The 25,982-nt window shown below is 45.5% G+C and overlaps 1 protein-coding gene across 2 annotated transcripts; it reads left to right on the top strand.

Annotated features, from left to right (window-relative positions):
* Positions 1-23,268: 23,268 nt before the first annotated feature.
* Positions 23,269-25,863, top strand: scg2b (secretogranin II b). 2 transcript variants are annotated; one of them, XM_063220185.1, is made up of 2 exons: positions 23,269-23,364; positions 23,982-25,863. In XM_063220185.1, the coding sequence occupies exon 2, from the start codon at positions 23,987-23,989 to the stop codon at positions 25,676-25,678; it is 1,692 nt and encodes a 563-aa protein (XP_063076255.1). In that variant the 5' UTR covers positions 23,269-23,364; positions 23,982-23,986; the 3' UTR covers positions 25,679-25,863. The 2 variants fall into 2 exon arrangements, with proteins under 2 accessions (XP_063076255.1, XP_063076256.1); XM_063220186.1 differs by lacking the exon at positions 23,269-23,364 and adding an exon at positions 23,705-23,799.
* The last annotated feature ends 119 nt before the right edge of the window (positions 25,864-25,982 follow it).

The raw sequence follows: 25,982 nt of genomic DNA, 5'->3' as shown, positions 1-25,982 counted from the left end.
TAACAGAAACGCACATGTATCCCCACTACAAGACATGAATGTCTGGAGTGCTTTTGAAAGGAAGAATATGTTACACAATGAAAAGCGGGTGTACGGCACTTCTCTGACTTGATAGTGTAGCCTTTTTATGTCTGTACTGGGGTGTGGAAAGTGGTGTCAAGATGTTTGTGGGCCTCTGTTTTTTTATATTATTGTTTATTATTTAATACTACTATGGTTTATCATTTTGTTTTTGTGCATGGTTTAAATAAAAATGGATATGAAATTGACTACAAAAAGCTGTCAACCAATACCAAAGCTGTGCAGTGTTGGTGATTTTAGAATAGCAAATGATCCGGTTGGTATGTAGGTCTATTGGCAAATTTTTTTTTGGTAGAACTTGTGAGAGAAACATTTTAGTTGGATGTATCACATTTATTAAGTGTCCTATGTGCCAGAGGTTGGGCATAAAATTGGAAAATATTGCACACTAAAGCTTGTTTTACAAGCCTCTTAAAATATATAGTTGTTCCATATCTTCTCTCCATCTCACTGGCTTTGTATATTTTTTTTATTACATTTAATAGATTTAAAGAAATACTTCATATAAAGCTGATATATTGTATATTGATGTAACTCCAGGTGAAACATTAAAAGCGTAGTCTCAACTGATCTGAGGTGCATTTCTTGAAACCATAGTTGCTAACTTACTACGTTAGCTACTTTGTTGGTTGCAGTGCAATTTCCCATTGGCAACTACCCAAGTTGCTAACTGCTAACAACTACACTTTCGAGAAAGGCACCCCTGACCCACCCACTCACACACACATATTAGTCGAAAGGGAAATGGAGTCTTGTCTCGTTGCCCTGGTCACTCTCGGCGTAGTCGAGTGTGAAACGGGTCTGGTGCTGGTCACACACACACTCCCAAAGTGAAGGAGAACAGGAACTGATATAGTCCGAGCCGTCTTCTCTGGGGCCTATACGAAGAAGCTGGTTCAGGAGTAAACCAGGTTACGGTTAGTTAAGAGGTAAATCATCTAATAGAAGAGCCTGGCGTCCTCCAGGTTAATTTAAGAGGTAAATCATCTTATAGAAGAGCCTTGAGTCCTCCAAGAAAATGAGATGATTCACATACCTGTTAACTTCAGCTGGTTTACTCCTGAACCAGCTTCTTAGTATACCCCTCTGGTCACCAACTGTGAAATGGATTTGCTTCTGTTTTTGTTTGTTTATTTTGTTTTTGTTGTTGTTCAAACATTCCCTAAGCTCAACAGAACCAGAACCTAGAACATTAGCTGCCGCATCTGAGCGAGAACGGCAGTAATCGTGTCTGTTATGGGTTTGGTTGTGGCTTTGATCCCTTGTTCCGTGGCGTGGAAGAGCCTTCCGGGTATAAGTTGTGTGCCGGTGTCGGGGGAGCCAGCTGCCAGACGCGATGTTGTTCTGGCTTTTTCTGCTCGTTTGTGTTCATTTGCCCTCCTGATCTGAAGGCCATGGTGAGAGGTGGGCGCACTAATGTTACCTACTTTCTACTGACCAATGCGGGATATGGTGCGTGGTGTTGGACTCTATCCTTTAGGGGTGTTAAACTGTTGGTGTTTTTATTCCTCCACTTTTTTAAACGGTGATTTTTTTTTTTTTTTGTCCCCCTTCCTGTTAACGCTTTAAACTTTTGGGTGTGGGATGGACAGTAATTGTAATTAGATAACAAGTACACTTACTGGGTCACATTCTTTTTTTTTTTTTCATTTTTCAACATCACTTTTCTCTCTTTGTCCTCTTCATTTCTGTTCTCTGCTCCTCTGCAGAAGTGCTCAAGGGCATGGGACGTTGCCTTGTCTTCTAAAACCAGTAACACTTTTATAATAATCCATGCATAAAAAGCATTATAAAGAAATAGTAAATAATTAACTAATGATGAACAACATTTAACAAAATGTTTTGTTATTTACTAGGTTTTTTCATCCTTTATAAAGTATCTACAAATATGTTCAAGATTTTACAAACCCTTTAACAGAGTATTTTTTATTCGTTTATTAAGAAATTGTAAATGTTTGATAAAAAAACTTGCCTATAAAATATTAACACATTTCCCTACCATTTACAAAAACAATGCAAATATTTTTTTTCATCATTAGTTAATTATTCACTAATTTTTTATAATGTTTTTTTATGCATCCATTATTATAAAGTGTCACCCTAAAACCTTCTAAACTGAGCTGAGGTTTCATAAGAATCTGTACATTACCTGCCTGCCTGTCTGCCTGTGTCTCTAAGGGACTGTTAGTTATTCATTCTCGGGGTCTTCGGAAGAAGGGGGGGGGGGTATTTTGATCAATTTTTCGCTAAAGGGGAGGCGTTTCTGAGGATTATGTTAAATCGAAACATCTGCAAACAAGGTACTTTTAATTTGTTTTTGTTTTTTTGTTTTTTTAAATGACCCTTCCCTTTACATTAAAGAATGTTGGCTGACCCTCCCCTCAACAAAGAAAAAAATGGAATGACCCTTCCCTATTTTCCTCCGGTGTCCCCGACAGTAAATAACGAACAGTTCCTAACCGAAATATTCACTTGGTCACTACATGGTGCACTGTCTGTGTAGGGAACAAGAGCAATGGAACTCCCTCCTTATGTATAGTAGGCTGTGTAGCGTATGAGTGACTGTTTTGGACCAGGGGGTTAATTCCAAAAACACGGCTTAGTAGTAAACCAGGTTAAGTTAAACCTTGAGTTAGTGGTAAATCATCTAGTACAAGAGCCTGTAGTAGTCATTTTCTTAACCGAATCACTCATATGGGCTATCTATTAGCAGGTTTAGCACTTCCTGTAGGTTAAATTGGCCGTGTTCTTGGATTAGCTCCTCTAGCCCCGTGTGTCTGCCTGTCTGTGTATGGCGTTATGCATGACGGCTAGTAGACTCTTCCTGTTGGACACAACCAAACCTGCTGCTCTGGGGGCAGAGTCGTTTTTTTTTGTTTTTTTTTCACTCCAGGGTTGGTATCCTTTTCTTCACTATTGTAAATATTTTTTTCAGGGGTGAATGATCAATTTGCAGATACCTGATGATGTACATGTATAATACCTCTTTTGAAACTATTTAATCCTTTTTTCTTTGTTTGTTTTGTTTATTGACCAGTTTTTGGGTCTGTACTTTTATGTTTCATGTGGTTATTGACTGCCTTGTGATACAGGCTCTTGCTACTTTATTTATTTGTAATTTGGCCTTGAACTTTGTGTCATGAAAATTAAAGTTTGTGACTGTTAAGAAAAACGTATGACTACTGGTTTATTTATTTCAATCTACTGTAGATGCATTATTATATGTACTTTTAATGTATTGAAATGCAGTGTGGCTGAGCGAAAAAAAATTTTACATCATTACATTGCTTCACACTAGAGCATGACACGGGAGTGGATTTTCACTCCCGTCCCATCCCGGTCCCAGAAAAAAAAATCCCATCCCGTCCCATCCCGGACTGGAGTAAAAGAAACAAATCCCATCCCGTCCACTCCTGATAAGAATGTCTCTCAATCCTGCCCACTCCCACTCAAACCCCCACTCCCATTTTGTCAAAAAAATGAGGCTTTTTTGGTTTGTTTTTTAAAGAAAAAATAAGCGGCATTCCCGCTCCTGTTCATTTTTATTCCAGCTCCTGCCCGCTCCCATTCATCTTTATTCCCGCTCCTGCCCGCTCCCGTTCATCTTTATGAATTTTGACTCCCATCCCACGGGACCAGCGGGACCCACAGGAATTCCTGAAAAATGTCATCCGCTACTTCACACTTAGCTGACACTTTCATCCGAAGTGACCTACAGTTATTCTTTACAGGGTGTTGGTTACAGTCCTTGGAGCAATGTGGGGTTGGGTGCCTTGCTCAGTGGCACTTCAGTCAAGGATTCGAACTGGCAACCCTCTGATCGTAAGACCACTTCCCTAACCGCTAGTCTAGACCACATTTGCACTCATTTTTATATGCCTATGATAGTGATTCTCATATCGTGGTCCGGGGACCAATGGTAGTCCATGACAGAGCTCAGGTGATCTGCTTGGGGATTTCTACTTTTCCCAGACAAGCTAGCAGAAGGCTAAATTTGTAACATTATTACAAAGCTAAACATAGCTGAAGTCATATTTTCACCACAATTATTACGACAGGCTTGTAATGTGAATAAAAATTAAATGATCTGCATGGAAATTAGCAGCGTCAAATTAATTCAGGTGGTCACTGAACATTTTTGGGGGGGCAAAGTGGTCCTCCTTTGAGAAACACTGGCTTATGAATTGCCTTCTATGGAGGGTGAGGGGACGAGACAAAACATTTTACATTTAATTCTGTTAGTCTACCATCAGCCCAGATGGGGGCAGTGTTGCTCAGCTGTCAGAACAAAAGAGCCAACACTCCATAATCTTCATCTAAATAACTAGATATAGATTTAAAGAAAAACCATTAGTAGAGGTGATCAAGGCATATCATATACCCCCTCACACCGTGATGGGGGGTGAACAGGCTACTTGTGACACAGGAAGTTGTATGCATGTACAGTGTGCACACAGACACTTCCTGCTCATTGGAATCTGTCAACCCCAGGAGCGAGGTCGGTCCCATCATAGAAATAATTTAAGAAATGCCGTCTATGTGGTCCCTGTTGCCTAGGCGCCTGTCAATACCATCGTTCACAACAAGGCGCGATGAAGTCAATCAATTTTTTCTCTCTCTGTCTCTCTCTCTTTGCTCAGCGCAAATGTCGCCATGGCAACGAAGGCCATGACAGAGGCGGCTGAAGTTTGTCAATGGGCTGATGGTGGCACCTTATGTGAGCTGTGGAGCGCAGCTTCAGAGCACAAGACAGAGGCCTCTAGTGCCCGACCGTCCTTGGCTGTGGCTAACAAAACAAAAAAATATGACTCACACCGTCATGTTCTGGAATGTTCCAGAAAAGAATGCCGTTATCCCCGACGATAGCTTCTGCACTGCGGTTCTGCCAGCCAAACCAAGGCCTACCTCAGACACACTCTTGCCTAAGGAACTTTTGAGTGAGAAAGGGGAAACAACATCTTAGATTACCACAAATGATGAAGTTAAACATTAAAGAAAAGCACAAGACAGCTGTAATTGTGGGGCCCCTCGAAGGAATAACTTTGGACCTCCACTCCAACTCCACTCTTACTCACTCTGTGGGTAAAAAATGTCTTGTTGATGGCAGAGGTCAGAGGAGAATAGCCAGACTGGTTTGAGCTGATACAAAGGCAACATTAAGTAAAAAAACACTCATTACAACCGAGGTATGCATAAGAGAATACGTTTCAGGCTGGAGATATAATGGCATAAGAACATTTTCTAAGCACAATTTGGGACTTTTAGTATCAATTTATCTTATCTTTGTTGGAATGCCACAGCCTACCCGAGTATTGTTGCAGGCAGTTCTGAAGGCAAAAGAGGTCCAACCCAGCACTAGAGAGGTGTTCCTAATAAAGTGGCCAGTGAGTGTATACAGCCGCAGAAACAAGATAAGAGACCACTTTGAAACTATCAGTCTTTCTGAGGTTAGTAGGCGTGTGTTTGAGTAAATTGAACATTGTTGTTTCTTTCTATAAAGTGCTGACAACATTTCCTCCGAATATCGAATTAAAATATTGTCATTTGATGCTTTTATTTGCAGAAATTGACCAGATGGGTAGAACAAAGAACAGAAATGTCTTCAGACCTACAAAGGCTATTCACTTTAAAACAAGCTTGGGTTGATGACTTGTGACCATCCATCTTGCACTTGGTCACATTCCAGAGATTTTCAATGGGGCTCGGGCCTGGAGTTTGGGCTAGCAAACGCATGATGGTTAAATCAGAAAAACTGATAATTTTGCGGTGGTTTCTTGTTTTTTTTCCGCGGCTGTACAAGTAATGTCATTATGTGTCTCTCAACAGACCTGTGTAGTTTCGCACAGCTCCACCCGGGTAGCTCTATGGGCACCACACAGTTTGTGCCTGCAGTGAGTAAGTGTGTGTGTGTGTGTGTTTGTGTTTGTGTGTGTATGCGCGTGTGTGCGTGCGTGTGTGTTTGTGTATGTGTGTGTGTGTGTGTGTGTGTGTGTGTGCGCGCATGTTTACGGTATGTGTGTGTGTGCATGAGCGTGTTTATGTGTGCGTGTGCGCGTTTGTTTCTTCGTGTGTATGTGTGCATGTGTTTTGAGGTTCACCTTCCTCCCCTGCTGCGCTGAGTTGCTGAGAGGATGGAGGTGAAGAGAGCAGAGAGCCAGGAGAGAGGTGTGAAATATGAAATGAGGCAGAAGGCCATGTAGAGAGAGAGAGAGAGAGAGAGAGAGAGAGAGAGAGAGAGAGAGAGAGAGAGACCGAGAGAGAGAGAGAGATTTCAGATGGGCAAATCTGGGGTTGTTTTACTCAAACCATTCAACACCTCCCAGAATTGATAAGTGTTGATTGATTGATTATTGATGCCATCACATCAGCTTCCCCTTTACAGTAGCACTGTTCTTCCTGGGGTCAAAGTATTGAAATATTCTTCAATTTTGTTACGGTTGTGTTGGTGTAGTTTTGAGAGAGACAGACAGACAGAGACAGAGAGTTAGGGGGGGGTACAGAGAGAGAGAGAGAGAGAGAGAGAGAAGGATGGACAGAGATGGTGAAGAGATATGAAAATGAGTGAGAGAAAGGTCAAGATGGCGACAGAGACAACAAAGAAAGAGAGACAAAGAGAGATTACAAGAGATAAGAGGAGATGATGGGAGAGAAAGGAAGGATGGAGAGGAGAGGAACAAACGAGAGCAAGAAAGAAAGAAAGAAAGGGTGAGGAGAGGGTGACAGAGACAGCAAAGACAAAGACAGATTACAAGAGGTAAGAGGTGGATGGTGGGAGAGAAAGGATGGATGGAGATGAGAGGAACAAGAGAGAGAACAAGAAAGAAAGAAAGGATGAAGGAAGAGAGGGTGGATGAAAATGGACAGTGTCAGGAGGAATTACAGAAAGACAGTCTGATGATGCCAGGAATGCAGGAGGAGTGTTTGAAAGAATGGAGGAGTCCGTGCATGTGCGTATGAGCATGTGCGTAAGAGGCAGAGAGAGGAAGTGAGGCGTGAGGAGGGAGAGGGAGCAAGTGAATCAAAGATAGAGAGAGGAGAAAATAATGAAGCCACGGCAAGAGGAAGATGAACGGTGAGAGGGAGGTGGAGAGGGGAGAAAAAGAGAAAAGGAGAATATGAGAGAGAAAGAGAGAGAGAGAGAGAGCGATTGATACGTCTGTCTGGTGACTCACCGGCCGTGGGTATTTTTAGCTGGGTGGGAGCGGAGCGGAGGGGAGCGGGGGAGGGGGAGATGGAGAGGGAGGAGCATGCACAGGGGCAAGTGCTTTGGGAGCCAGCCAGCCAGCCGGCATGTACACTAACCACGTCACTACAGAGAGCGAGGGATGGAGAGAGAGAGAGAGAGAGAGAGAGAGAGAGAGAGAGAGAGAGAGAGAAAGAGAGGGAGGAGAAAACAACAGAGAAATAAATATGTGAGACCACCGCGAAGAGAGGAAAGATGCAGGGAGAAGAAAGTGAGAGGAGAAATAGAAGGCAGGAGGGAGGAGGAGGAAGAGGAGGAGGAGGAGAGACAAGGCTAAAATTAGACCAAAAGGGGTGGTGGAGGAGGGCAGTGGGGGGAAAATAACAAGCAGAAGCAGATACACAAGCTGGAAACTTGTCCACTCTACCGTAGCATGGGTGTGTCCGATGATGAACTGAAGAACTGGACTATGTACAGTATGTGTTATAGATGCAGTGTTTGTACTGCGTATGGAAGTAATTCAAGACATGCGCTTAATTACTGTTGATAGGAATTCATTTGTGCGTCTTGTCTCTGAGGTATCTCTGAGGTATATCTCCAACTTGTGCTCTGTGTTTGTGTTTGTGTGTGTGTGTGTGTGTGTGTGTGTGTGTGTGTGTGTGTGTGTGTGTGTGTGTGTGTGTGTGTGTGTGTGTGTGTGTGTGTGTGTGTGTGTGTGTGTGTGTGTGTGTGTGTGTGTGCGTGACAGAGAGAGAGAGCGAGAGAGATGGCGGTGGGTGTAGAGGTGAGAGAATGGGTGTGAATAAAACACTGAAATAGTGATGTGACTGCTCCAATATCCTGGTGTCTCACTGTGCCATTTTTATCTCCTACAGTTAGACCTAGTGCTGAAAACTGGTGTGTGTGTGTGTGTGTGTGTGTGTGTGTGTGTGTGTGTGTGTGTGTGTGTGTGTGTGTGTGTGTGTGTGTGTGTGTGTGTGTGTGTGTGTGTGTGTGTGTGTGTGTGTGTGGGCATGCGTGCGTCGGAGCCTGGTGGTGTGTGTTTGGGTGCGCACCTGTGTGTGTGTGTGTGTGTGTATTGCCCTGCACCCATCCCATTTCCACATCTGACCTCCTGTCCTCTCCCAATATGGAGGTGTTTGCAGTGCAGTGTGTGTCTGTGTGTGTGTGTGTGTGTGTGTGTGTGTGTGTGTGTGTGTGTGTGTGTGTGTGTGTGTGTGTCTATGCACACCAGGGCTTGACACTGGCACCTGCCAACCGGCCAAATGCTGGTAAAACTTGGCTGTGGCTAGGAATAATTTCAGTGTCACTAGCCAATTTGGCAGGTAGCTTATTCTCTGGTATAACATATCAGAATAGCTTATATTCTGCACTTTGCCCCGTGTGTATCAATTGTTTGTATTGAAGTTCAAGAAAAAGCTCAGTTACTAAGTTTCTCTTTGTTTGATTAGATTGTTTGATTCAATGTAGAAAGCTGTGCACTCATCTTCTTCCTGCTTTAGCACCTCATCTTCTGAGGTTAGATGTACAGCGTCATGACTCATGATAAAGAAATAAAACAATACCACGTTTGTGACTGGTAGAATAACTGAATGGCTAGTGACTCAGGGAAACCACTAGCCATGGTGGCCGACAAGTGAAAAAGTTAATGTCAAGCCCTGGTGCACACGCATGCATGTGTGTGTGTGTGTGTGTGTGTGTGTGTGTGTGTGTGTGTGTGTGTGTGTGTGTGTGTGCGTGCAAGCGTTCGTGTATGTGTGTGTTTGAGAGAGGCTGGATGTGTTAAAGCCAAACCTGGCAAACACACATGGCCCATTTGTTTTCTGCATCTGTCTTTTCATCCCGTCTCCTTTTCATTCTGCTCCACCTTTCCCCCTGTCATCCTCCTCCTCCTCTCCTTCCTCAACATGCACATGCACAGGCACAGGCACAGGCACAGGCACAGGCACAGGCACAGGCACGCGCGCACGCACGCACGCACGCACGCACGCACGCACACGCACACGCACACGCACGCCACACGCACACACACACACACACACACACACGCACACGCACACGCACACACCTCTGTATTTTCTTCCTATCATGTTTTTACTCTCCAGAGTGTAACATCAATGATCTGGAGTCTCATTTCTCCAGCTCATCACTCTGTTGACCGTACTGCTTTCCCCACTTTGAGTGTGTCTCCTAATGCCTCTCTCTATCTTTATCTTCCTGGGTATCTACCCTCCTTCCACTCCTCTATTCTCTCCGGGTTTTGTTGCCCATTTTGTATTCCTATTGCATTGTATTGTATTGTACTGTATTCATATTGCAAATTTCTGTGCAAACAGACAATTGAAGTTTATCTTATCTTATCTTATTTACCTTGCCCATTTCTTCACCTTCACATCTTCTGTTCTCTCGTTACCATACATTCTCTCTCACACACATACTCTCTCTCTCTCTCTCTCTCTCTCTCTCTCTCTCTCTCTCTCTCTCTCTCTCTCTCTCTCTCTCTCAGTCCCTCCACATCCACCCCCCTGTCTCTCTCTCTCTCTCCCTCCCTCTCTCTCTCTCTCTCTCTCTCTCTCTCTCTCTCTCTCTCTCTCTCTCTCTCTCTCTCTCTAGTGTTTCTCTGCCATTGTGTGGTTGGCAACAGCATGCCCACGTCCAGGGCCGGATTAAGTTGGCCTGGGGCCCCTAGGCTATAGGTTGCTGTGGGGCCCTCCCAGAGGGCAAATTCCATGACAAATTTACATAGACAGTGTCTTATGTATGAGCTTCGACTTCCGACCGGGTCCTTTGCCGACTCTTCCCCATCCCTCTCTGCCCATTCACTTCCTGTCACTACCTTCACTATCCTGTCAAATAAAGGCAATAAAAAGCCCCCCAAAAATATTTAATTATGAGGGGCCCCTTTAAGCCAAAAGTGCCGGGCCCTATTTCCCCCCAGTCCAGCCCTGCCCACGCCTACTGTATGGGTCTGCTGGGTTTTAATGACCACCAAGCCTCCCACAGGGTGTAGACAGCCAAGCAGGCAAAGGTCACTTTCATCTGTCTCTCTCTGATACCCGCTCCGCTCGCCTCGCCAGCCCCTACACCAAACGCAGCACACCATGCCAGCGTGCACACACACACACAAACACACACACACACACACACACACACACACACACACACACACACACACACACACACACACACACACACACACACACACACTAATGTGGTTGTGGGAGAGACACGGAGAACGAGCGAGGCAGGAGAGAGAGAGAGAGAGAGAGAGAGAGAGAAGGGGGGGGGGTTGGCACATACACACACACACACACACACACACACACACACTAATGTGGTCATGGGAGAGAGACGGAGAAAGAGGCAAGGAAGAGAGAGAGAGAGAGAGAGAGAGAGAGAGAGAGAGAGAGAGAGAGAACTTGGCAAGTCCCACGCTTTCTCTCATTAGCCGCCCTGCCGCCTGCCTTCCACTCCTCCACCTCACGTGGGAGCCAAGCCTGTAGCCGCACGGCTGGCCGGTGCTAATTGTGGGTCACGCTGGGTGCCCACCATACATTTAACAGTAATGAGCAGGTTAGCTCATGCATCTCCCAACCACAAGAAGTCTAATTCCAGTGATGCTGGCTTTAAAAATATGTTTCAAAACATTTGAGAATTCTTGTACAGTACAAAAAAAGGAGTGGAAAGGAAGAAAATAAAGTTCTTGAACATGCATGATGTGTGGTAGGGTAGCGTGGGGTTCAAATGCCCCTCTGGGTAAAGGGCCCCTGACTTGTTTCTCCCAAAATTGCCAATAGATAGGGCAAATATACATTTGTTTAAAGAAACTCCCGCACACTGACCATTTCGCTGTTCTTTCTTTAATAAACGACGTTTCGGTACTAGACCTTCATCAGGCAATCTATTGCTGAGTGACCCATGGTGCCATCTCCGACGCACCTGCCAGCTGAGGTGTGCGAAAAAAGCCGAAGTTCAAAATATACATTTGTGAAAGTGAAAAATTGCATAATTGTGACAATATGCAATACTGAAAAGAAAAACATCTGCTTGTGTTGAGCACAGTTAGTAGACATGTTATCCTTAATTCCTAGCTCGTAATGATGACACTGTAAAATGTAAATGTAAATTCGCCTTTTGGCAGGGGCCCATAGAAACCTGTAGCCTTGGGGCCCCAGGCTATCTTAATCCAGACCTGCATTAATCCGGCCCAAACTATTAAAGATGCATGTAGAGAAGTAGAAGAAAACATGGTGGTGGTGCTGGCTTGGTTGGTCTTCACCGCCTTACACAGAGACGCAAGAGAATGCGTCATTCATAGGAGTGTAGATGAGTCACTCAGAGCCAAGGTGAACAGTAGGCGAATGTAAGAATGGCTCGCGAGACAGACAAGAGTCGTAGGAGAGAAGACAAAAAACACCACACAAACAGAAGAAAAGGGGAGGAGGTGAATGGAGAGAATGAGGGGTTGGGTAGAACTGTGCAGGAAAGAAAGGGATGGAGTAGGGGCTTGGCAGGAGGAGAAGAAAGAAAGAGTAGGGGACAGCAGAGGAACACAGGGGCAGGACTATGGAAGGCATACAAGAAGTGTGGGCAGGGCTGGACTGTCCATCTAGCATAACAGGCATTTCCAGGTGGGCCCCGCACCCTCGTGGGCCCCTATTTTTCAGAAAGAAAAAAAAAAACGGTGAGTCAGTTCTGCACCACTAATCATGAGGGGCCCCTTTAAGCCAAAAGTGCCCGGGCCCTATTTTTCCCCCAGGCCAGCCCTGTGTGTGAGTAAAACAAGACACAGGAGTGACCCTGTGACTGAGGGGAGCAACACACAGGAGGAAAGCAGCACTTCAAGGAGGGACAGTATTTGAAACATGCTAATACATTTTTTAGGATGTGCGCTCAATTTCCAACTGTGTTTTTAAAATGTATTTCTTTATGTTTTTTTGGTGTGAGCAACTGGATCGGTACATTTGTTGTTGAAAAGCTGCACTCAACCATATTACTTGCTCTTTTATTTAGTGTGCTAGCATGATGTTTCGACCCAAGATGCTAAGACGTCTGTCTGTGAGTCATGCTAACATGAAAGAACAAGTATTGCAATTGAGAGTTCGGCTGCTTTTTTTTTTTACAACAGAAGATGCTAACACCAACTGCTAAGAGACACCACATGCATCACGGAGAGGAAGAGACGGAAAGACAAGAGCAAGAGCAAGAGGAGACACAGAAACAGATGGAGAAGAAGCAGGGGCTGAGACAGAGCTGGAGGAGGGAGGGAAGAGAAGAAGGTAGAAGAGGATGAGACGCCGGATGAGAATAACACTGGCTGAGAATAAGAAAATAGAAGTGAGGAAGAGAAGGTAAGAAATGGGGGGTTAAATAGAGGAGAGGAGGAGGTACTGGAAGAGAGGAGAAGAGAAAAGAAGAAGAGAGTATGGTATAATAAGAGAGGAGGAGAGGAGAAGAGAATAGAGGAAGGAAGAGGGGAGGAGAGGAGAGGAGGTAATGGGAGAAGAGAGAAGAGGCGGTGAGGGGAGAGAAGAGAAGAGGAGAGGAGAGGAGAAGAGAAGAGAGGAAGGAAGAGGGGAGGAGAGGAGAGGAGGTAATGGGAGAAGAGAGAAGAGGCGGTGAGGGAGAGAAGAGAAGAGGAGAGGAGAAGAGAAGAGAAGAGAGGAAGGAAGAGGGGAGGAGAGGAGGCAATGGGAGAAGAGAGGAGAGGCGGTGAGGGGAGAGAAGAAGAGAGGAGAGGAGAAGAGAAGAGAGGAAGGTAGAGGGGAGGAGAGGAGAGGAGAGGAGGTAACGGGAGAAGAGAGTAGAGGCTGGTGAGGGGAGAGAAGAAGAGAAGAGAGGAGAGGAGAGGAGAGCATGATGCCGGTGGTGATGGCGGTGCGATGAGCGGAGGCTCTAACAAGTCTCCATATTTGTTCTTCTTAATGAGCACTCTAATGTGCCAGGGAATCTCCAGAGTAGGCTGTCATGTCTCCTCTCCTCTCCTCTCCTCTCCTCTCCTGCTCCTCTCACCTCATCTCCTCTCCTGCTCTGCTCCTCTCCTCTCCTCTCCTCTCACCTCATCTCCTCTCCTGTCCCCTTACCTCTTCTTCTCTGCCCTCTCCTCTCCTCTTCTCCTCTCCTCTCATCTCCTTTCCTCTCTTCTACCTGCTCGCCTCTCCTCCCCCGTACCTCCTCTTTTCTCCTCCCCTCCCCCCCTCTCTTCTCCTCTCCTCTCCCCTTACCTCCCCTTCGCTCCTTTCCTCCCCTCTCCTGTCCCTTCCCCCCTTCTCCTCTTATGCCATACTCTCGCTTATTTTCTCTTCACCTCTCCTGCGCTTTTCCCTTACCTCCTCTCCTCTCCCTCACCCCCATTTCCTTCTCCTCACTTCTCTTTTCTTATGTCACTTCTCCTCTCCTGTCTTCTCATTTCCTCTCCTGTCTTCTCTTCTCATCCGTCCTTTCCAGGAAACCTGGACATCAGCATGCAATAACTGATGAGAACAACTGAAGATAATTAGGTAAGTAAGATGTGGGGGAACAAGTGGTAGAGGATGGAGGGTGTAAATAAAGAGGTTGACAACATGAAGAAAGAAAAGAAAAGGCAGAGATACAAAGAGGGAGAGAGAAAAGAAAAACGGAGAGAGAGAGAGAGAGAGAGAGAGAGAGAGAGGGAGAGAGCGGAAGTAGAGCTGCCCATAACGCTGTGCTATTAGCAGCCTCCCTCTCATTATCCAGACACCTGTGGCAGCGCTCTGATCATCTCCCCTTCTTGAGAGAGAGGAAGTGCAAGGGGGAGAGGTGGATGGATCACCATGGCGACCAGGGCTGAAAAAGATGCTGCGCCATGACAACAGCGAGCTGGCGCTCTGGAGTGTGGCGAAGCAGCAGCGGGTGAGTCAGTGGTGGGCTGTTAAAAAGTGTGTAAAAAAACTGAAAATGTGTGTGTGTGTGTGTGTGTGTGTGTGTGTGTGTGTGTGTGTGTGTGTGTGTGTGTGTGTGTGTGTGTGTGTGTGTGTGTGTGTGTGTGTGTGTGTGTGTGTGTGTGTGTGTGTGTGTTTGATGGTGAGAAAGAGAATTGAGGAGGTTACAGCTCTCCAGAGGTGTGTGTGTGTGTGTGTGTGTGTGTGTGTGTGTGTGTGTGTGTGTGTGTGTGTGTGTGTGTGTGTGTGTGTGTGTGTGTGTGTGTGTGTGTGTGTGTGTGTGTGTGTGTGTGTGTGTGTGTGTGTGTGTGTGTGTGTGTGTGTGTGTGTGTGGGCTGACTGACATTGACGTTGAGAGTGGATCATTTCTCCTAAATGTGTGCGAGTGGCCTAACCTCTTCCTCTTCCCCCTCCTCCTCCCCCTCTGCTCATCAGTGCTTGAGGCTGGCCTGGAGGTCTCCACAGGCAGGTGGGCTAAGAATGGAACCTCAGCTGCCTCACCAGCACAGAGAGGTGTCAGTGCCAGGGCATCTATCTATCTATCTATCTATCTATCTATCTATCTATCTATCTATCTATCTATCTATCTATCTATCTATCTATCTATCTATCTATCTATCTATCTATCTATCTATCTATCTATCTATCTATTTATTTATTAGGGCTGTGCAATATATCGCATTTATATCGTGATATCAATATTGTTTTCATACAATATCAAATTTCATGATATCTTTCATAATATTTTTGTCATTTGCCTATACTGCTAAAAGGCAGGTTACGCTAAGCGCAATACATTCCCCTCCACTTGAGCCATTGCAAGCACAGAGCAGACTTGCTACCCGACACTCATAGTGTGTTTCTCTATGGCTCTCCATTCACACTGTTGGAGAGAGGGAAGGGAGGGATCTATCTATCTATCTATCTATCTATCTATCTATCTATCTATCTATCTATCTATCTATCTATCTATCTATCTATCTATCTATCTATCTATCTATCTATCTATCTATCTATCTATCTACAGTGCCCTCCATTATTATTGGCACCCCTGGTTGAGATGTGTTTTTTAGCTTCCAATTATTATTATTTTTCTCTAAATAACATGGGACTTTAATGGAAAAAAAGAGAAAAATCCAACCTTCAATACAAGTGCATTTATTCAGTGGGGAAAAAAATCCCACATAAAGAAATAATTATTTGACATCAAATAATGTGTGTCACAATTATTAGCACCCCTGTTGTTAATATTTTGTACAACCCCCTTTTGCCAACAAAACAACACCTAATCTTCTCCTATAATGTTTCACAAGATGGGAAAAGACAGAAAGAGGGATCTTCAGCCATTCCTCTTTGCAGAATCTCTCTAAATCATCCAGAGACCTGGGTCCTTTCCTCTGTACTCTCCTCTTCAGCTCACCCCACAGGTTCTCAATGGGGTTGAGGTCTGGGGACTGAGATGGCCATGTGAGGAGCTTGATTTTGTGTCTGGTTAACCATTTCTGTGTAGATTTGGCCATATGTTTAGGGTCATTGTCTTGCTGAAAGACCCAGTGACGACCCATCTTCAGCTTTTTGGTAGAGGGCAACAGATTTTGATTTAAAATGTCCTGGTATTTCAAAGCATTCATGATGCCATGCACCCTAACAAGCTTCCCAGGGCCTTTGGAAGCGAAACAGCCCCACAGCATCACTGACCCAACCCCATACTTCACAGTGGGTATGAGGTGCTTTTCAGCATGCGCATCTTTCGTGGCACGCCAGACCCACTTAGAGTGTTTGTTGCCAAAAAGCTCAATCTTGGTCTCATCTGACCAAAGCACACGGTCCCAGTTGAAGCCCCAATACCGCTGGGCGAACTCCAGACGTTTGCGTTTATGATTGTGGGTGAGGAAAGGTTTTCTCCGTGCATACCTCCCAAACAGCTTGTTGGCGTGTAGACAGCGCCTGATGGTTGATTTGGAGACTTTGTGACCCCAGGATGCTACCATTTGTTGTAATTCTGTAACAGTGAGCTTTGGAGATATTTTGATTTCTCTTACCATCCTCCTCACTGTGCGTGGTGGCAAAATAAACTTGGGTCCTCGTCCAGGCTTGTTTACCACTGTTCCAGTTGTTTTGAACTTCTTAATTATTCCTCTCACAGTAGATATGGGCAGCTGCAGTTGAGTGGCAATCTTCTTGTAGCCTCTGCCTGACCTGTGAAGGTCGACGCACATCTGCCTCACTTGTATGCTGTGTTCCTTTATCTTTCCCATGTTTAAGAGTGGATAAGAGAAATGGCCTCGGTGTCACGTCATATTTATACCCCAGGGAAACAGGAAGTGATGAATTACTAATTAAATGTTCCTACATACTCTGGTAAACTTTGTAAACTACTGTAGAAATGACAGAAATGCTTCAATTATATTTATTTCCTGGGAATTGTTAAGGGTGCCAATAATTGTGGAAGAGGTGATTTAATGAGAAATAATTATTTTTTAGTCAGGGATTTTTTTTATTTTCCTACAATTCATTTGAGTTGAAGGCTACATTTTCCTAAAATGTTCAGTGTGACAGCATTCTTCTGCAATAAACACTGAATTTATTTTAAGGCTTTTAACACATCTCAACCAGGGGTGCCAATAATTATGGAGGGCACTGTATCTATCTATCTATCTATCTATCTATCTATCTATCTATCTATTTCCTAATGAATATTGTTTGCTTGTTTGTTTGTTATTTTGCTTGTTTCTTTCTTTCTTTCTTTCTTTCTTTCTTCCTTCCTTTTTTAGCATCTCTTTATATTGTCCCAGCAGTGAGAGATGACTAAGGTCTGACAGCCCGTGATCTGAGCTGACGTGCAGAGCCCTGTGAGTGGGTAGTGTTGCAGATCCAGAATACTTGTACACTGGCTGCCGTCCACTTGGATCCAGAATACACTGGCTGGCATGGTCTTGGCTGATCCCTGCTCTTATGACTTCCATCAGTCACATTTCTCAGCTCAGATGGAGTGAATTTAGCCACCACTGCTACTTTCTTTAAACTCAGTGTTAGTAAGTAACTTGTGACCATCAATTTAAGAAGTCTATGTTTTCAACATCTTGCACCATATCTACTTGTACTTGGATGTTTTTGACATATGTGACGGAGGTGTTCCCGCGCAGTTTATCCCCTTCGGGGCCGAGAACTCACCACCCTCGTCAACGCATCGGTTCGGCAATGGGAGGCACAGTACGAGACCGCTGAGCTAATGGGCCTGTCCGATAGCCCAACGCCATCGCACTGTATTGAGGCTTCGGGATGGATGTTTACTAGACATATGAAGAGGTGTCTGGTGTTGCTGTGGTGTTTGTGTCTGCCAGATCATTTTTAATTCATAAATAGCCATATTTAAATAAAGGCTTTAAAACATATTGGACCAGAAGAGTGCCTTGGACTCCCAAGACATATAAAATGCATTTTATATATAGGTTTAAAACATAAGTTCTCAAAACATTTGAAGAGCAAGAATTCACACAGATGACAGGACGACAGTCATTTCCAATAATAAAATGCAAAAATCTCCATGTGCACTTGTGCAGCAAATACATGAAAGAGGATTCAATAAACTGTGAAATGTTTTTGCTTCAACAATTCATCTCCACACACAATCAGCCTCTTGGGAACAAGCGAGTTATGAAACAAAAGAATGAAAAGCAGACACAAGAGACAAACACACAATGCTTGTAAACTAGACAAACCATGCCTGTGGAGCTCCTGATTTCTCCAAAGCTCAGAAACATGATCTATATTGCCCGGGGCCTGACTAGAAGGAATGCCGAAGGTGTCGCGTCATAAAGAGGGTGTGGCCTGGCCCTAGAATGTGGGCCTGGCTAACAAACCCTTGCGGCAGAACAACTCAATGGCTGAATCATGACACTGTTTTGGGTGTCATGTTTGTCTGTTCTGTGTCATGACACTGTTTTGAATGTCATGTTTGTGTATTCTTGTCATGACACTGTTTTGGGTGTCATGACACTGTCATACGTCTGATGCCATACGTTTACTTGAATCTATGCAGAGATTTATTGGGGAGGGCTTAGCGCGGTGCACTGTAGTATTGAAACAAAAGGAGCAATGTTATAGGCAGGGCCGGATTAAGATGGGCTGGGGCCCCTAGGCTACAGGTTGCTGTGCGCCCCACCTGGAAGGCAAATATTGCAACTAATTTACATAGACAGTGTCATAATTAAGCAAGGATAACATGTCTATCAACTGTACTGAACACAACAAGATACATTTTCAACGTTGTAGCTTGTCACAATTCTGCAATTTTTCACTTTTTCACTTTCACTTCCGCCCAATCAGGGGTCCCTCTGGCTGGTGGGGGCCCCTAGGCTGCAGCCATAAAGCCTGGGGTGGGGGCCCCTAGGCTTCAGCCATATCTAACCTGTGGTGGGGGCCCCTAGGCTGCAGTCATATCTAGCCTGTGCATTAGTCCGGTCCTGGTTATAGCGGCTTGCACCACAGAGAGGGAATAACAGAACCAGAAACAAATGCCCTGAGAATGGTGATGGAGTGAAGAGGCGTGGCTTTATTTATTTTATGCTCAGGAAGTTGACAAGTTGTTCATTAACTGCTCATTTGCATCTAGACACACACACACACAAACACACACACATGCAAACACACGCACACACACATACACACAAACAGTAAAACAAACACACAGCAATCTGCAGACAACGCAAACACAAACACAATCACGCACATACCCATCTCTCTCTCTCTCACACACTCACAGCACACACTCACAGCACACACTCACAGCACACACACACTCACAGCACACACACACACACACACTCACACACACACACACACACACACACACACACACACACACACACACACACACACACGCACACACACACGCACACACACAGTGCCAGGCATCCCTTTCCCCTCCATCTCTCTCTCTCCAGTGAGCCCCTGCTGAAGCGGAAGTATGCCGTGCTGCGCTGCCCTCCTCTGCGCTGCGCTCCTCGTGGGATAATTGATGTTTTTGGAGGAGTTTAATCAAATCAGCTCGTCCTCGAGACCGGGCCAAGCATGTAATCTGGCCTGTCAAGCTGTCGAACGTCGCTGAGAAGAGGAGGCAGCTGAGTGATGAGAGAGAGAGAGAGAAAGAGAGAGAGAGAGAGAGAGAGAGAGAGAGAGAGAGAGAGAGAGAGAGAGAGAGAGAGAGAGAGAGAGAGAGAGAGAGAGACTGATGCTTTGTGTGTGTGTGTGTGTGTGTGTGTGTGTGTGTGTGTGTGTGTGTGTGTGTGTGTGTGTGTGTGTGTGTGTGTGTGTGTGTGTGTGTGTGTGTGTGTGTGTGTGTGTGTGTGCGTGCACACAAGCATGTGAGTGTGAGTGTGTGTGCACGTGAGGGTGGTTTTGGGAGGCTTACAGCCCTAATCTCTTTGCATCCCCCACCACAACCATGCCAAAATTTCACCACTCTGCAGACATGAGACATGAAAATATCACGACACACACAAACACAGACACAGACACAAAATTAACAGTGAGTCCACAACATGCTTCTCAGTGGTGCCAAACGACCAATACACACGCACGCATACAATATAAACAAACATACCAATAACATATCTGTGCCAGGATTCACATGCAAACAACCTCTACAGCACACTCTGCATACACACGCACACACCCTCACACTGCTCACACACTGACACTGTGCCAGGAGTCCCCTTTATCACACACACACACACACGCGCACACGCACACGCACACACAATGGGAAACCAACTACCGCCCCACCGATCACAGTTCCACCATTAATTGCATATCCATACGTATGCATTCTGCATCCTAATGCTCCCTCTCTCTCACACACACACACACACACACACACACACAAAATGCCACTCCAACACCCACCTCCACCTCCACCTTCGCCCGCCCCTCACCACTCATTGTCAAGAGCATCCGCCCACACTCAGTCCCCTACCAGGCGCATCTGTTACAGTCAACAAACACATCACACCCACCAACTCCCTCTCTCCCCCAGCCAGTCACATCACACCCACCAACTCCCTCTCTCCCCCAGCCAGTCACATCACACCCACCAACTCCCTCTCTCCCCCAGCCAGTCACATCACACCAAACAACTCCCTCTCTCCCAACCAGTCAGTCAGCCAGCCAGCCAACCCCCAGCAGTCAAGCCAGGATATTTTTAGCCTATGGGGTTGACAGACAACACATACATACAGTACATACACATATACTTACGGTGCACACCGAAATATATCTACACAGTCAGTCACACAATTTTTCTCTCCCTCTCTCTTTCTCACGCACGCACGCACACACACACACACACAGGTCCTAATCGTTGCTCCCATCAAGGAGAATCCGCTGAGGTAACATTCATCATTACAGGTCCCTGTTAAATGCAGACTGATGATGTATACCCTCGATAATGATATGCTGTGATCCAGAGAAGCTCTGGTATTGTCTGATGAAATGATACAAGGAAGAACAAAAGCTGTGAAGACACTGAGAGGGTAGCGGCGGGTGCAGCAGAGGTGTGTCTCAATGCAGCTTTCCCGTTTGTTGAAGGAGATAGGTCTGCACACTGCCAATATGCAAAAAAAAAGCAACGTTTCAATCAACCTGGATCTTCATGAGATGACCCTCTACATGTTTGTAGAATAAAATAGAATGGAATAGAATAGAATAGAATAGAATAGAATAGAATAGAATAGAATAGAATAGAATAAAACAGAACAAAGAATAGAATAGAATAGAATAGAATAGAATAGAAGAGAAGAGAAGAGAAGAGAACAGAACAGAACAGAACATAGAATAGAATAGAATAGAAGTCCCATAAAATTTGAATGTCAAGTGAAATGAAACTTCATATTGGCAACGATAATATAAAAAAAAAAATCGTGGAGACTCAGTATATGCAGTAGCATGTACCTGGGTTACCAGGCTGGGTAGTAGATGTGCTTGATTAGATATACGATCTTATGTTTACAGATGCCAATTTCTAAATGCACAAAAAGAATAAGGGGGTGCATCTGTTTCCAAGCAGACTGCCGAATAGTAGGACCAGGACCACTCTAGCCAATAAACGTAATAAATAAAAAAAAAATAACTCTGCAAATGACATTTCAATTGTTCAAATGCACAGTAGGCTATTTCAATCTAGTCTGTATAATGTGCCAACTCATAGATCTTTAGGCTTGACACATTTGTGTGAACTCTATTTCTGTTCATGTGTTAAATCACGGAGAAGAAGAGACAAAAATAGGAAAAAAGAAGAGAAGAACAGGGAAAAAAATACTGTTGCTAAGAAATGTGAGGAGGACAACAGTGACCTGTCCTCGTGATGTCATCACTACCGCCCAATCAAGTCAGTCAGCTGAGATATTTTTATGAATGAAATGAACACATGTAGAGACAGCTATCGCCCCCACTTGCCCCTGTGCTGCCTGTGCGTGTGTGTGTCAGAGAGTTAACAAGCATGACTGACAGAGTGAGTGACAGGGTATGCGTGTGTGGCTGTGTGTGTATGTGTGAATCTCTCTCTCTGTGTGTCTGTGTGCATGTGCGCGCCCATGCATGCGTGCAAGAGAAAAACAAGCAGAAGCCAAAGAGACACAGAGAGAGAGAGAGAGAGAGAGAGAGAGAGAGAGAGAGAGAGAGAGAGAGAGAGAGAGAGAGAGAGAGAGAGAGAGAGAGAGAGAGAGAGAGAGAGAGGAATGAGCAAAGCACTGAAGTGTTCTCTCGTAAGTCCCATCCCCCATCCACTGCACACGCATGTACACACACACACACACACACACACACACACACACACACACACACACACACACACACACACACACACACACACACACACACACACACACACACACACACACACACACACACACACACACACGCACGCACCTAAGCACAACCCATGCCTGCATGTGATCAATGTGCTCACATCCTATCCTAAGGCTGGGCATGTCATGTAAGGGCCATGTAAGGGTCTAATCAAAATGCAAAAACCCTCTTGCCACTTTCGATATGACCACTACGACCCTGACTACTGTATTAAAGCCTGTGAATTTTTGTGCATTGTGTGATATTTTGTAAAAATAAGATTTAGGGGGACAGGGAAATTGTGTGTGTGGGGGGGGGGGAGGGGGAGGAGGAGAAAAGTATGGGTACACATTCATTAATTTAAAATAGGATAAACTATGTGTCTCTGAAATAGAGGCTAGATTTAGTTTTAGTAGTTTGTTTTCACACACAAAAAAACTTCATCAGACAAGGATCTGCATATTATGCACTGCGGTGCCTCCAAACAACTTAAGACTTGACCCCCGCAGTTGCACCAGCGTGGTAACCTATTGGCGAACTCTCAGCGAGATCGATGCCCGCCAGCGTCGTGAGGCGCTCAGTGAGGACTTGAGAGCCGCGGGCGGCCGTCACACAAGGGCGTTTATCAATGGCATCTCTCTCTCTCTCTATCTCTATGCAGAGGAAAGATCTGCGACAGCGATTCTGTCCCACTGTGCGGATTTAGCGTGTGAGTCATCACCGCCAAGTTTAACTCTATGCTGCCCGCTGGCGATGGCTGCTGTTCCTTTTTTTGAATGTGATATGATTAACTGTTATGAAATAGCCTGGCGTTTAATAACAACGCTTGAAATAGTAGGCTATGTCGTTCGTTGTTCGCAAAGAACACCGAGGCGCTCACAGGCAGCTTAGGTTGCACAATGAAAAAAATGGTGTAGCCTAATATGTTGATTGAAAAAAAAAGCTTTAGCCAACAGAAAGGACAGACAAATATTTCATTTATCTCTCAATCTACAATTTTCACTCCAAAATGAAAATACAGAGATTTAGCCTTAATGAAATCTTTCTAGGCACGCATGAACAAAAAAGGATGTAGGCTAGACCACCAGGCAAGTGGTTCAAATACCCAGCTCAAATAGAATTGGTTTCCTTTTCGTGACATAGGCTATCACAGGCATAGCCTAAATCATTAATAGGCCTATGAATATGTAAGCGCCGGTTGTTGCGTGTGTTTCGGTGACGCACTAGTCAGGTGTTGCCTCATATAGCGGAGGGAGCTGTCCTGGTGCTGAAAATCACACAGCAGCACTCGTTCCCATAGGCAGGGGAGATGCTATACATGTTTACGACTGTCATCTGAGCCGTTTGCAAAAGGTAAAGAGCATATTTTAGATTGGCATTAATCCATTTGTGCGTTTTTTTAAGTCCTCGCTGCATTTTACAGCCTTGTGTTGTCATGATATTGTCTTGCTGGTGTATCTACGGATGTTGTTTCTCGGCATTCACTGGCATCTTTCACTGGGGTGAATTCATTCTTTGCAGCGATACCGTTGTTTACCTGGTTGGTGGTCCACGGCACGGGATATGATGGAGATTTAAAGGAAATCTACCATTCACGCGCATTATGATGAGATTTCAGACGAATAGCTTGCCTATTATTTGAGGCGATAGCCACAAGTGAAAAGGTTACCTTGACAACGGATGGTGACTCATGCGATGGGGTAGGCTAGTCTCTTAAAAAGGTGTTGTAACAAAGCCCAGCCCGTATTAATTCAGGACCACACAACAAGCATTGCACCTTTTCATTCGGTAATTTTCTGTAGGCTATGATGGGAAAATATATATGTTCATTTTCAAAACAAAGTCAATAGTCTACAAAAGGTGGCATATTTGTAAGCGGGATTTTAGAAGTTGTCATGTTGCATATTTTCATAATGAGTGCTTTGTTTGCTTTGCTCTAATTCCAACTATGTGATGATTCTGCTTTCCAGGGACTATGCTGCTGTTACCTCCCAAGCATGCTATAGGAGGAGTGGCTGTCTTGCTCGCAGTTCTCCATGCCTGCGCGGTGCAGGGCGCGCCGTTCCGGCACTATCGCGACACGGGCTCATACTTGGCCCCCAGCTCCAACATGGTCAAAGCACTGGAGTACCTTGAGAGTAGTATGAAGGAGCGAACAGACGGACTAGAGAGACCCACGGTTGACTACGACGAGGTGGAAAAGTTCCGCGTCCTGGTGCAGCTGGCGTCCCTTCAAGACGAGAGCGCGCCGCAGCCAGTGCGCGGGGATGGCGGCTGGATGGGAAGCAAGACGCCGCAGTGGGCGCGAGAGCTGTTGCGAGCGCTGGACCAGCCGAGCCGTGCGTCTAAAATCAGGCAAAGGCCAGCGGGCTCGGACGGAGCTGCTGTGGGGGACTACGGTGGCATGGTGAAAGAGCACAAGAGCTTTCCCCTGATGTTCGAGGACGACGAGAAAGCCAGGGGCAGCTCCTCCAAGCGCGCCACGGAAGACCTGAATGAGCAGTACACCCCGCAAAGCTTGGCCAACATGCGCTCCATCTTCGAGGAGCTCGGAAAACTATCATCAGCCAAAGAGGCCCAGAAGCGCGCCGCCCAGAAGTTCTACAGTAACGACGACGAGGAGGAAGAGGAGGATGATGATGACGACATGTACATGAAGGAGAGGAATCTCGCCTACGAGGATGTCGCGGGTGGTGAGGACTGGGTACCGCTGGAAGAGCAGGTGGAGACCGAGGAGCTGGTGAGGGGGAGCCATGAGGAGTACGAGCGCGGTTTAGGGGACAGCGCGGAGGATGTGGAGACCATCGAGCGCCGTGCAGCAGCTCAAGACGCCGACGACGACACAAAGCTTGAGGATTACTACATTTTGAAGGTGTTGGAGATGAGTGACCAGGAGGCCAAGCGAGAGGCTGGCCTCCAAGACAACAGGAAGAGGTACATCCGGCCGTCTCTCATCGACCCGCAAGCCATCAACAAGCTGAAAGCCATATCGCTGAAAATGCAAATCCCACCCGATGAGCTCATCGAGATGCTGATAACAGGGGAAGTCAGAAAACAAGAGCGCCCCGTGGCAGGGCTTGAGAGGAAACCCGTGCCTCGCTACAAGGGCAGAATCGGCAATTATTACAACAGGCGTCTGCCTGAGAAATATTCCAACTACATCACCCCTAACTTCAAGGCCGAGGACATTCTAAATATCCTGGATAACCTGAGGAATCAGAAATACTACCAGAAACAGCGGCCTTATAAGACCACTGTATCAAGATTTGTGACGCCAAGTGGTCACCGCGGGAGCCTGGTCATGTCAGAGATGAATAAAGCTCCCAACAAGAGAAAAGACGATTACGACGACTCTGTGGACGAGGACGAGTTGACGTTCCTTGCGGCTAAAGTACTGACCGAGTATCCCGACGGGGAGAATTCCAAACGCGCCGTCGAAGCGCAAGAGCAATTTCCCTATGAATTGTACGAAGAGGCAATGAAGGACTATCTTGACCAGGTAGATACCGGTAAAAGTGGCCCAGTGAAACGAGATACTGAGGCCAAAGAAGAAGCTGAGGCGAAAAAGATGAGCGACGACGCGTCCTCAGAGCCACTGGATGAACTGCAGCCAGAGGCAGCCCAGGAGGAGAAGGAGCACCTCGCAAAAATAGTGTCAGGAATGTGACAACAGAGGAGGAGCTGATAACAGCAACAACAAATGTCTGCGGGATAGCAGATAGCTGCGTATTTGATCACTGAAAATAACCAGTCTGGTGGAAGTGCTATAGTTTTACATGGAATTTTAAAATATATCTATTGTAAATACAACATAATCCAGTGTTCGAGAGAATTAAAGTCATCCTATTTTGTCGTGGTCTCTGGACTTGTGGTTTTTATTGTTACCTATATTATGTTCAGTTGGACAGGAGAATAGGACATGCCCCCTATTCATACTCTTCAATAGCCTAACTCTCTAACTGGCTTGCTGC

The sequence above is a fragment of the Engraulis encrasicolus genome, chromosome 16 (genome assembly GCF_034702125.1).
Source record: "Engraulis encrasicolus isolate BLACKSEA-1 chromosome 16, IST_EnEncr_1.0, whole genome shotgun sequence".
NCBI lineage: Eukaryota > Metazoa > Chordata > Actinopteri > Clupeiformes > Engraulidae > Engraulis > Engraulis encrasicolus.
The sequence above is the reverse complement of the archived record's forward strand: the minus strand, read 5'-3'. Positions and strand labels throughout refer to the sequence as shown.

Bases quoted from the DNA above. Each gene is read 5' to 3' on its own strand.
- scg2b (XM_063220185.1), top strand. From the start codon at position 23,987: ATGCTGCTGTTACCTCCCAAGCATGCTATAGGAGGAGTGGCTGTCTTG.